This window comes from Takifugu flavidus, chromosome 1, assembly GCF_003711565.1.
Source record: "Takifugu flavidus isolate HTHZ2018 chromosome 1, ASM371156v2, whole genome shotgun sequence".
NCBI lineage: Eukaryota > Metazoa > Chordata > Actinopteri > Tetraodontiformes > Tetraodontidae > Takifugu > Takifugu flavidus.
In genome coordinates this window covers 26,989,332-27,002,839 of record NC_079520.1, presented here as the reverse complement: position 1 = coordinate 27,002,839, position 13,508 = coordinate 26,989,332, and the positions used below count along the sequence as shown (strand labels likewise).

At 49.1% G+C, this 13,508-nt stretch overlaps 1 protein-coding gene across 3 annotated transcripts in view; it reads left to right on the top strand.

Moving 5' to 3' along the window:
- LOC130534578 (ankyrin-3-like) overlaps positions 1–13,508 on the top strand; it is a 79,547-nt gene that overhangs the window by 1,550 nt on the left and 64,489 nt on the right. Inside the window, exon 1 of one of the 3 annotated variants that reach the window (XM_057049022.1) lies at positions 5,284–5,364. The exons of the other annotated variants lie outside the window; for them this stretch is intronic. Within the exon in view, the coding sequence (XP_056905002.1) occupies positions 5,311–5,364 (54 nt within the window). The 5' untranslated portion in view covers positions 5,284–5,310. Of the gene's footprint in view, positions 1–5,283; positions 5,365–13,508 lie in introns of those variants that run through there. 3 annotated transcript variants of the gene reach the window in all.

Sequence of the window (13,508 nt, the reverse complement as noted above, 5' to 3'; positions counted from 1 at the left end):
TTAGCTGGTCCAGTCGTTAGTAAAAGACCAATCGAAGGTTCGGACCTAATGAAGCATTTCAGATGCTAAACAGTGATAAGGGGACTTATTTAAAGGTTTTCCCGGAGTCTTGCCTCTTTAAATAATGGCGTTCGGAGGCTAACGGACATTAGCCTGTGGCGTCTCCAGCCCAACATCTGGGTATGGAAGGAGAGGTCGGAGAGTGAAAGAGTACCAGTGTACCAGGAAGAGAATGGGTTCGGACCCTTTGGGAGGGGGGCGCGGAGGGTCTGGGTACTGGCTGGCACCAGGGTCTTTCACAGGCTTTTCTACTGTTGTCCTCATGAATGTGTCAGTGTGCTTCGCCGAAGGCCGACGTGGTGCCACGGCGGCGCCTCCCGGCTGCATTTCTGTCCTCACGCCGCTGTGACTCGCACATTTTAGGAGATCAAAACCTCCCTCGGCTTCTAAATCTATGTTTTTTCTCGCCTTTCTCCTTTTTTTTTCTCGCCCAGCTGATGGTTCACCTGTTTCCCATGATGCACCTGACTCTTCTACCCCTGCACTGCACTGCCTGAAAGGGGCCGTGCACACTGGGCGGCCCGGGCCTGACTGCAGCACGGCGGTTGTTTACGGGGTGGAGCGGTTGGTACGAGGGGGCGAGCCGGGATGCGGCTCCGCTCCCGTCTCTGCGCAGTTGGTGATGAAGCCATTTTAGGTGTGGAACTGCACCCCCCCGTCTCTCTTTCTTTCTTCTTTTTTTACAACCATGAGTGTGTGCGAGCGCTCTGGTCCCCAGACAAAGACTGATTGTAAATCCAGCTCTGGGCTGGAAAGTCCGGGCTCGTTGTGACCGCCGTTGGTGCGTCTGCTCTTTCTCAAGCGTTTCCGATGAAAGAGACGCTCTTTACGAGCCGTGGTTAACCTTTTACGTGACGCTCCTTCACACGCCGGGACGTTGAAGCGTTCTCTTGCTAACACGCTAGCTACGAGCAAATATGAGACTATTAGCTCATGTTTTTATGTTTGCGTGCAGATGCGACGACCAGAGGAGGGATGTGCAGGAACGCCGGAGAAGTGGGACACTTTTCGTGTCTTTGCTTTTCTGCCGTCGTGTCATTAAACGCTGATCTTATCACGCAGCTCGACTTGCATAAACATCCCGGGATGCCAGATAACCGCCTCTTCCTGTGCCGGCCCGGCCGTCGCCTCCTCTCTGGTCATTAGCTCACATCAGCGTCTGAGAGTGCTGATGTGAGAGTGCCGAAACCACCGGCCGCACGCTTCGTTGTGACTCGAAACTCGACCGATCCGTTTGACGATGGCGGCGGCTGCAGGGGCCTGTCCTCGCTGCGACTTTGACAAGCACACACAAGTCCAGGACGGTGTTGGCACTGGCGAACCGCCACGCCAAACCTGGTGGATCAGGAAAACTGGGTTTTCCAGTCGGGGTTTGGGATGGACGGTGCCGTTTGTGCTGTTGTGTCAGGAATTTCTAGCGTCCACGGGGAGGACGGCGGTTGACTCTCGCTCTGCCGGCGTGCGCAGGCCGCACACCCTGAAACCGACCAATGGGGACGGCAGAAGCGGCGTGTTTTGTCTGCTGCAAGGCTGCATGTGACACCCGTCGCTGCGGCGTGGAATGTATCGCACAAGTCTCGCAGTATAAACATGTAGCTATATTTAGAGGTGGACGCCTTCTTTGCCGTCTTTCCTCTGATCTGTCCTTCTTGTCTCTACTGTGCCCATTTAAATAGATTCTATTTGTCTCTGGATCCCATTAATAAGCCACCGGTCTTTACTAATCTCTACTTCCTGTAAACTCCTGCTCTTGTTACACTTTCTGGCTATGCTCATGTGACCACAAAGCCATTATCAGTAGAATATTAGCAAATATAGTTTCATGTTACCTCTGGCTTCAGGTACACTCTGTTCTAGTAAAGGACAAAAACAAGAAAAAAACCATCACTGAGTGACTTTGAGCTGCTGTTTCTTTTTGTAGAGAAAAACCCTGGGCTCAGGGGTAGTTTGTGCTGAATCACAGGCAGTAAATCATTATTTCAGACATTAAACAATCTGGCAAAGCGGAAGTGCTTTCTAATGCACGAAATGAAACTGTAAAATGATTTTACTCTAGGACAGGCTGACTTTAGTTTTTACCTACAAGTAGAGTGGGAATATTTCTATTTATAATTTGTCTTCTCATACTGTATATTTATATTTAGAGAGGAAATGCAACAATTTGTCTGAATGCTCGGTAATTAGTTGCGATAGCGAGTCATGGCCAGCAGGTGTCAGTGTCGACCCAAATGCGCTTAAAATTTGAGTTTCGAAAATGACAGTTGAAATATGGTGAGTTGTTATCATTACTATTCCATTTCCTCAGTGTGTGTGTGGGTGTGTGCGTCCGTGCTTGTTTGTGCAAGCATGAGTGTTTGCTGCACTCTCACTTGTAGAGTGTGTGTGTGTGTGTGTGGTGTGTGTGTGTGTTGTTTGAGAGAGAGAGAGAATGAGATGGAGGGAGTTGGAGCTGCTCAGAGCAGGAAAGAGCTCGAATGTGTCTCCTTTGCTTAATCTGGGCAGTCTCGTTGGCTCCTCTCCCTGTGTGAGTGTGTGTGTGTGTGTGTGTGTGTGTGTGTGTGTGCGCATGTACGTGCACACTTGTTTGTGTGAGCATGAGTGTGAAAGTGGGTGTGAGCGACTGACTGAGTTGGTGTCTGCGCTTGGCGAGAGCGGCTGCCGCTCCGCTCTACTCCGTCCATCCATGCTGGATTAAAAACAACATCATCTGTTTTGGACTCACACACACACACACACACACACACACACACACACACTCACAGTCGCTGTTACAGCTGCTGAGATGAGCGAGCGAGGAGGTTAAAGAGAAGGCTCCAGGGAAGGCTCATCGCAAGAAGAAGGTAAAAGAACGCAACAAGCCGGCTCATCTGGCTTCAGCACAACAGGAAAGATTTCCTTTTGTTTATTTATTGGTTTATTTCTGACACACAAGTTAGAGGCTATTTAAACGTTGTTGATGTTGAAGTCTTCATGCGGGAAGGGGGGTCTGAAGGGTCCGTCCAGCCGCTGGTTTTTCCTCTCCCCAGTTGAATTTGCAAAGACGGACGAGTGGGCGGAGCTTAAGCCCTTAAGATTGTGGCTCCGGTTCAGTTGCACCGTTGTCCGGTTTTAAGATCGTTTCTTCGAAATATTTAAAAACGTCGCGGCCGAAACCGTCATGATGGCGTTTTAGTCTCCTTTGAATAAACAGACCAGGATATGAGATTCACGGTCACCTTGTGGTACTTGGTTAGTTTAGGGACCCAGAAATGACCCCCCACAGAGATCTCCAAAAAGACCCCCAGAGAGACCCCCAGAGAGATCTCCAGAAAGACCCCCAGAGAGACCTCCAGAAAGACCCCCACAGAGATCTCCAAAAAGACCCCCACAGAGACCCCCAGAGAGACCTCCAAAAAAAGACCCCTGCAGAGACCCCCACAGAGACCCCCAGAAAGATCTCCAGAAAGATCTCCAGAAAGACCCCCAGAAAGACCCCCAGAAAGATCTCCAGAGAGACCCCCAGAAAGTCCCCCAGAAAGATCTCCAGAAAGTCCCCCAGAGAGATCTCCAGAGAGTCCCCCAGAGAGATCTCCAGAAAGTCATCCAGAAAGTCCTCCAGAGAGTCCCCCAGCTCTGAGCTGACTCAGCGTTCTCTGCTGAGTGTAGTTCCTCTTCTTGATGAATCACTTCCCTCAATTCGTCCATCTCCTAGCAAGTTATTTCTTGTCACAGTTAGATCCGTTAATACTCCAAATATTCTCCCCCTCCGTTTCTTCTGCTCCTCTCCGTCTTCTCTGCCTTCATCCTCCACCATTTTTTATCCTCCCTTTCTGCGGCTCTCTCACCCTGTTCTCCCGCATTTCACCCTGTTCTCCCGCATTTCACCCTGTTCTCCCGCATTTCACACAGGTCTTTTCGGGAGGCCTCTGTGGGGGTATTTTTGGGGTCTTTCTGAGGGTGTCTTTGGAGGTCTCTCTGGGGGTCACTTTGGAGGTCTCTCTGGGGGTCTTTCTGGGGGTCTTTCTGGGGGTCTCTCTGGAGGTCTTTCTGGGGGACTTTCTGGGGGTGTCTTTGGAGGTCTCTGCGGGGGTCTTTCTGGGGTTCTCTTTGAAGGTCTCTCTTGGGGTCACTTTGGAGGTCTCTCTGGGGGGTCTCTGCGGGGGTCTTTGGAGGTCTCTCTGGGGGTCACTTTGGAAGTCTCTCTGGGGGTCACTTTGGAGGTCTCTGGGTCACTTTGGAGGTCTCGTTCTGGGGTTCTCTCTGGTGATCTTTCTGAAGAAAACCAACACTGAGTGACTTTGAGCTGCTGTTTCTTTTTGTAGAGCAAAAACCCTGGGCTCAGGGGTAGTTTGTGCTGAATCACAGGCAGTAAATCATTATTTCAGATATTAAACAAACAATCTGGCAAAGCAGAAGTGCTTTCACTCACTCACTCACTCACTCACTCGAGCCTATCCCAGCACAATGGGCTGAGGCAGGGTACACCCTGGACTGGATGCCAGTCAATCGCAGGGCTAACACGTATAGACAAACAACCATTCTCTCTCACACTCACGGGCAATTTAGAGTTTCCAATTAGCCTAAGCATGTCTTTGGACTGTGGGAGGAAGCCGGAGTACCCGGAGAGAAACCAGGCACAGGGAGAACATGCAAACTCCACACAGAAAGTCCCCACCCTCCCCAACCGGGGATCGAACCCGGAGCCTTCTTGCTGTGAGGCAACAGTGCTACCCACCACACCACCGTGCTGCTGCTTTCTAATGCACGAAATGAAACTATGTAAAATGATTTTACTCTGATAGGACAGGCTGACTTTAGTTTTCTGCTTTTACCTACCAGTAGAGTGGTAATATTTCTATTCATAATTTGTCTTCTCATACTGTATATTTATATTTAGAGAGGAAATGCAACAATTTGTCTGAATGCTCGGTAATTAGTTGCGATTGCGAGTCGTGGCCAGCAGGTGTCAGTGTCGACTGAAATGCTCTATTAAAATCAGAGTTTCGAAAAGGACAGTTGAAATATGGTGAGTTGTTATCATTACTATTCCATTTCCTCAGTGTGTGTGTGGGTGTGTGCGTCCGTGCTTGTTTGTGCAAGCATGAGTGTTTGCTGCACTCTCACTTGTAGATTGTGTGTGTGTGTGTGTGTGTCTGTGTGTGTGTGTGTGTGTTTGAAAGAGAGAGAGAATGAGATGGAGGGAGTTGGGGAAGCTCAGAGTAGGGACTCACACACACACACACACACACAGTCGCTGTTACAGCTGCTGAGATGAGCGAGGAGGTTAAAGAGAAGGCTCCAGGGAAGGCTCATCGCAAGAAGAAGGTAAAAGAACGCAACAAGCCGGCTCATCTGGCTTCGGGACAACAGGAAAGATTTCCTTTTGTTTATTTATTGGTTTATTTCCGACACACAAGTTAGAGGCTATTTAAACGTTGTTGATGTTGAAGTCTTCATGCGGGAAGGGGGGTCTGAAGGTCCGTCCGTCCAGCCGCTGGTTTTTCCTCTCCCCAGTTGAATTTGCACCTTTGTTTTGCATCGGGCACCTGTTACCCTGCCGATACCCCCGGAGAGTGTGGAGGGAGATTAGCCGAGGAGGGAGCAGAAGGAAAGGGAGCCGGGATCGTCTTGGTGATCCAGGCGGAGCCACAGCCTCTCCTGATGTCGCAGCATGAATAAGACATCAGCTGATCACCATAATGTCACAGAATGGTTCAGAGTTCTGTATGAAAGACGGACGAGTGGGCAGAGCTTATGATTGTGGCTCCGATTCGGTTGCACCGTTGTCCGGTTTTAAGATCTTTTCTTCGAAATATTTAAAAACGTCGCGGCCGAAACCGTCATGATGCCGTTTTAATCCCCTTTGAATAAACAGACCAGGATATGAGATTCACGGTCACCTTGTGGTACTTGGTTTCCGCGTGAACGTCCTTTCCTGTGGAGTTTTAGGGGTTTTGGTTGAGGTGGGAGGACCCGCCGCCCGTTCTGGTGAGACCGGACTGATGGGAGGAGACGGGAGAGGAAAAGCTGTTGGTGGCCTGAATGAGACGAAGCGTCGCGCTGCTCCGTCTCCCCAACTGTTGCTGGAGACGTTTGAAACTGGGTGACTGACAGAGGAATTCCCATATTTGTGGTGAAATATTGCGGCGCCGTCGCCATCCCACTGATCTCTTTGGGAATACTGGTGGATCCCAGAGGCTGTTCCACAACACGGAGTCGGTTTGAACTGGTTTGTCTTGATGAAGGCGTGCGATGTGTCCGAATTCCTGTCATGGAAGAACCTTGTTATTGTTCTCTGTTCATTTCATCAGATAATATTTCCACTGATCAGAATTAGTTTGTTGTTTGATCCTGGTTGATTCTGTTGCCTCACTTTGGGCCCCAGCTTGATGTAGGAGACAGATTTAGGAAGGAATCTCCTGGATCATCTGGATCTCTTCTTTTACAGTCAGTGAACTTATGATCATGTGATTTGTATTGTTACTGACCTGTAATTCTGAGTCCTCTGGTCTCTTTTTCTAGTTTGAGAGTTGTAGGGACCCAGAAATGACCCCCCACAGAGATCTCCAAAAAGACCCCCAGAGAGACCTCCAGAAAGACCCCCAGAGAGACCTCCAGAAAGACCCCCACAGAGATCTCCAAAAAGACCCCCAGAGAGACCTCCAGAAAGACCCCCACAGAGATCTCCAAAAAGACCCCCGCAGAGACCCCCAGAAAGACCCCCAGAAAGATCTCCAGAGAGATCTCCAGAAAGTCCTCCAGAGAGTCCCCCAGCTCTGAGCTGACTCAGCGTTCTCTGCTGAGTGTAGTTCCTCTTCTTGATGAATCACTTCCGTCAATTCGTCCATCTCCTAGCAAGTTATTTCTTGTCACAGTTAGATCCGTTAATACTCCAAATATTCTCCCCCTCCGTTTCTTCTGCTCCTCTCCGTCTTCTCTGCCTTCATCCTCCACCATTCTTTATCCTCCCTTTCTGCGGCTCTCTCACCCTGTTCTCCCGCATTTCACACAGGTCTTTTCGGGAGGCCTCTGGGGGTATTTTTGGGGTCTTTCTGAGGGTGTCTTTGGAGGTCTCTCTGGGGGTCACTTTAGAGGTCTCTCTGGGGGTCTTTCTGGGGGTCTCTCTGGAGGTCTTTCTGGGGGACTTTCTGGGGGTGTCTTTGGAGGTCTCTCTGGGGGTCACTTTGGAGGTCTCTCTGGGGGGTCTCTGCGGGGGTCTCTGGCAGTCTTTCTGGGGGTCTCTCTCCAAAGATGACCTCCAAAGACTCTCACTTTCTCCAAAGACACCCCCAGAAAGATCTTTCGAGGGACCTCCAAAGACACTCACTCACTCACTTTCTCCAAAGACACCCCAGAAACATCTTTCGAGGTACCTACCTCCAAAGACACTCACTCACTCACTTTCTCCAAAGACACCCCAGAAACATCTTTCGAGGTACCTACCTCCAAAGACACTCACTCACTCACTTTCTCCAAAGACACCCCAGAAACATCTTTCGAGGTACCTACCTCCAAAGACACTCACTCACTCACTTTCTCCAAAGACACCCCAGAAACATCTTTCGAGGTACCTACCTCCAAAGACACTCACTCACTCACTTTCTCCAAAGACACCCCAGAAACATCTTTCGAGGTACCTACCTCCAAAGACACTCACTCACTCACTTTCTCCAAAGACACCCCAGAAACATCTTTCGAGGTACCTACCTCCAAAGACACTCACTCACTCACTTTCTCCAAAGACACCCCAGAAACATTTTTCGAGGTACCTACCTCCAAAGACACTCACTCACTCACTTTCTCCAAAGACACCCCAGAAACATCTTTCGAGGTACCTACCTCCAAAGACACTCACTCACTCACTTTCTCCAAAGACACCCCAGAAACATCTTTCGAGGTACCTACCTCCAAAGACACTCACTCACTCACTTTCTCCAAAGACACCCCAGAAACATCCTTCGAGGTACCTACCTCCAAAGACACTCACTCACTCACTCACTTTCTCCAAAGACACCCCAGAAACATCTTTCGAGGTACCTACCTCCAAAGACACTCACTCACTTTCTCCAAAGACACCCCAGAAACATCCTTTGAGGTACCTACCTCCAAAGACACTCACTCACTCACTTTCTCCAAAGACACCCCAGAAACATCTTTCGAGGTACCTACCTCCAACGACACTCACTCACTCACTTTCTCCAAAGACACCCCAGAAACATCTTTCGAGGTACCTACCTCCAACGACACTCACTCACTCACTTTCTCCAAAGACACCCCAGAAACATCCTTCGAGGTACCTACCTCCAAAGACACTCACTCACTCACTTTCTCCAAAGACACCCCAGAAACATCTTTTGAGGTACCTGCCTCCAAAGACACTCACTCACTTTCTCCAAAGACACCCCAGAAACATCCTTTGAGGTACCTACCTGCAAAGACACCCAGAAACATCCTTCGAGGTACCTACCTCCAAAGACACTCACTCACTCTCTCCAAAGACACCCCAGAAACATCCTTCGAGGTACCTACCTCCAAAGACACTCACTCACTCACTTTCTCCAAAGACACCCAGAACATCTTTCGAGGTACCTACCTCCAAAGACACTCACTCACTCTCTCCAAAGACACCCCAGAAACATCCTTCGAGGTACCTACCTCCAAAGACACTCACTCACTCACTTTCTCCAAAGACACCCAGAAACATCTTTCGGGGTACCTACCTCCAAAGACACTCACTCACTCACTTTCTCCAAAGACACCCCAGAAACATCTTTCGGGGTACCTACCTCCAAAGACACTCACTCACTCACTTTCTCCAAAGACACCCCAGAAACATCTTTCGAGGTACCTACCTCCAAAGACACTCACTCACTCACTTTCTCCAAAGACACCCCAGAAACATCTTTCGGGGTACCTACCTCCAAAGACACTCACTCACTCACTTTCTCCAAAGACACCCCAGAAACATCTTTCGGGGTACCTACCTCCAAAGACACTCACTCACTCACTTTCTCCAAAGACACCCCAGAAACATCTTTCGAGGTACCTACCTCCAGAGACACTCACTTTCTCCAAAGACACCCCAGAAACATCCTTCGAGGTACCTACCTCCAAAGACACTCACTCACTCACTCACTTTCTCCAAAGACACCCCAGAAACATCTTTCGGGGCACCTACCTCCAAAGACACTCACTCACTCACTTTCTCCAAAGACACCCCAGAAACATCTTTCGGGGTACCTACCTCAAAGACACTCACTCACTCACTCACTCCAAAGACACCCCAGAAACATCTTTCGGGGTACCTACCTCCAAAGACACTCACTCACTCACTCACTTTCTCCAAAGACACCTCAGAAACATCTTTCGAGGTACCTACCTCCAAAGACACTCACTCACTCACTTTCTCCAAAGACACCCAGAAACATCTTTCGAGGTACCTACCTCCAAAGACACTCACTCACTCACTTTCTCCAAAGACACCCCAGAACATCTTTCGAGGTACCTACCTCCAAAGACACTCACTCACTCACTTTCTCCAAAGACACCCCAGAAACATCCTTTGAGGTACCTACCTGCAAAGACACCCCAGAAACATCCTTCGAGGTACCTACCTCCAAAGACACTCACTCACTTTCTCCAAAGACACCCCAGAAACATCCTTCGAGGTACCTACCTCCAAAGACACTCACTCACTCACTTTCTCCAAAGACACCCCAGAAACATCCTTCGAGGTACCTACCTCCAAAGACACTCACTCACTTTCTCCAAAGACACCCCAGAAACATCCTTCGAGGTCCTACTACCTCCAAAGACACTCACTCACTCTCTCAAAGACACCCCAGAAACATCCTTCGAGGTACCTACCTCCAAAGACACTCACTCACTCACTTTCTCCAAAGACACCCCAGAAACATCTTTCGAGGTACCTACCTCCAAAGACACTCACTCACTCTCTCCAAAGACACCCAGAAACATCCTTCGAGGTACCTACCTCCAAAGACACTCACTCACTCACTTTCTCCAAAGACACCCCAGAAACATCTTTCGGGGTACCTACCTCCAAAGACACTCACTCACTCACTTTCTCCAAAGACACCCCAGAAACATCTTTCGGGGTACCTACCTCCAAAGACACTCACTCACTCACTTTCTCCAAAGACACCCCAGAAACATCTTTCGAGGTACCTACCTCCAAAGACACTCACTCACTCACTTTCTCCAAAGACACCCAAAAACATCTTTCGGGGTACCTACCTCCAAAGACACTCACTCACTCACTTTCTCCAAAGACACCCCAGAAACATCTTTCGGGGTACCTACCTCCAAAGACACTCACTCACTCACTTTCTCCAAAGACACCCCAGAAACATCTTTCGAGGTACCTACCTCCAGAGACACTCACTTTCTCCAAAGACACCCCAGAAACATCTTTCGAGGTACCTACCTCCAAAGACACTCACTCACTCACTTTCTCCAAAGACACCCCAGAAACATCTTTCGGGGTACCTACCTCCAAAGACACTCACTCACTCACTTTCTCCAAAGACACCCCAGAAACATCTTTCGGGGTACCTACCTCCAAAGACACTCACTCACTCACTTTCTCCAAAGACACCCCAGAAACATCTTTCGGGGTACCTACCTCCAAAGACACTCACTCACTCACTTTCTCCAAAGACACCCCAGAAACATCTTTCGAGGTACCTACCTCCAGAGACACTCACTTTCTCCAAAGACACCCCAGAAACATCTTTCGAGGTACCTACCTCCAAAGACACTCACTCACTCACTTTCTCCAAAGACACCCCAGAAAACACATCTTTCGGGGTACCTACCTCCAAAGACACTCACTCACTCACTTTCTCCAAAGACACCCCAGAAACATCTTTCGGGGTACCTACCTCCAAAGACACTCACTCACTCACTTTCTCCAAAGACACCCCAGAAACATCTTTCGAGGTACCTACCTCAAAGACACTCACTCACTCACTTTCTCAAAGACACCCCAGAAACATCTTTCGAGGTACTACCTCCAGAGACACTCACTTTCTCCAAAGACACCCCAGAAACATCCTTCGACGGGTACCTCCAAAGACACTCACTCACTCACTCACTTTCTCCAAAGACACCCCAGAAACATCTTTCGGGGCACCTACCTCCAAAGACACTCACTCACTCACTTTCTCCAAAGACACCCCAGAAACATCTTTCGGGGTACCTACCTCCAAAGACACTCACTCACTCACTCACTCCAAAGACACCCCAGAAACATCTTTCGGGGTACCTACCTCCAAAGACACTCACTCACTCACTCACTCACTTTCTCCAAAGACACCTCAGAAACATCTTTCGAGGTACCTACCTCCAAAGACACTCACTCACTCACTTTCTCCAAAGACACCCCAGAAACATCTTTCGAGGTACCTACCTCCAAAGACACTCACTCACTCACTTTCTCCAAAGACACCCCAGAAACATCTTCGAGGTACCTACCTCCAAAGACACTCACTCACTCACTTTCTCCAAAGACACCCCAGAAACATCCTTTGAGGTACCTACCTCCAAAGACACCCCAGAAACATCCTTCGAGGTACCTACCTCCAAAGACACTCACTCACTTTCTCCAAAGACACCCCAGAAACATCCTTCGAGGTACCTACCTCCAAAGACACTCACTCACTCCACTTTCTCCAAAGACACCCCAGAAACATCCTTCGAGGTACCTACCTCCAAAGACACTCACTCACTCACTTTCTCCAAAGACACCCCAGAAACATCTTTTGAGGTACCTACCTCCAAAGACACTCACTCACTTTCTCCAAAGACACCCCAGAAACATCCTTTGAGGTACCTACCTGCAAAGACACCCCAGAAACATCCTTCGAGGTACCTACCTCCAAAGACACTCACTCACTTTCTCCAAAGACACCCCAGAACACATCCTTCGAGGTACCTACCTCCAAAGACACTCACTCACTCACTTTCTCCAAAGACACCCCAGAAACATCCTTCGAGGTACCTACCTCCAAAGACACTCACTCACTTTCTCCAAAGACACCCCAGAAACATCCTTCGAGGTACCTACCTCCAAAGACACTCACTCACTCTCTCCAAAGACACCCCAGAAACATCCTTCGAGGTACCTACCTCCAAAGACACTCACTCACTCACTTTCTCCAAAGACACCCCAGAAACATCTTTCGGGGTACCTACCTCCAAAGACACTCACTCACTCTCTCCAAATACACCCCAGAAACATCCTTCGAGGTACCTACCTCCAAAGACTACTCCACTCACTCACTTTCACTTCTCCAAAGAACACCCCAGAAACATCTTTCGAGGTACCTACCTCCAAAGACACTCACTCACTCTCTTCTCCAAAGACACCCCAGAAACATCCTTCGAGGTACCTACCTCCAAAGACACTCACTCACTCACTTTCTCCAAAGACACCCCAAAAACATCTTCGAGGTACCTACCTCCAAAGACACTCACTCACTCACTTTCTCCAAAGACACCCCAGAAACATCTTTCGAGGTACCTACCTCCAAAGACCCACTCACTCACTCACTTTCTCCAAAGACACCCCAGAACTCCTTCTAGGTAACACCCCCTACCTCCAAAGACACTCACTCACTCACTTCTCCAAAGACACCCCAAAAACATCTTTCGAGGTACCTACCTCCAAAGACACTCACTCACTCACTTTCTCCAAAGACACCCCAGAAACATCTTTCGGGGTACCTACCTCCAAAGACACTCACTCACTCACTTTCTCCAAAGACAACCCCAGAAACATCTTCGAGGTACCTACCTCCAAAGACACTCACTTTCTCCAAAGACACCCCAGAAACATCTTTCGAGGTACCTACCTCCAAAGACACTCACTCACTCACTTTCTCCAAAGACAATACACCCAGAAACATCTTTCGGGGTACCTACCTCCAAAGACACTCACTCACTCACTTTCTCCAAAGACACCCCAGAAACATCTTTCGGGGTACCTACCTCCAAAGACACTCACTCACTCACTTTCTCCAAAGACACCCCAGAAACATCTTTCGAGGTACCTACCTCCAGAGAACCTCACTTTCTCCAAAGACACCCCAAAAACATCTTTCGAGGTACCTACCTCCAGAGACACTCACTTTCTCCAAAGACACCCCAGAAACATCTTTCGGGGTACCTACCTCCAAAGACACTCTCACTCACTCACTTTCTCCAAAGACACCCCAGAAACATCTTCTTTCGAGGTACCTACCTCCAGAGACACTCACTTTCTCCAAAGACAACCCCAGAAACATCTTTCGAGGTACCTACCTCCAGAGACACTCACTTTCTCCCGAAGACACCCCAGAAACATCTTTCGAGGTACCTACCTCCAAAGACACTCACTCACTCACTTTCTCCAAAGACACCCCAGAAACATCTTTCGGGGTACCTACCTACCTCCAAAGACACTCACT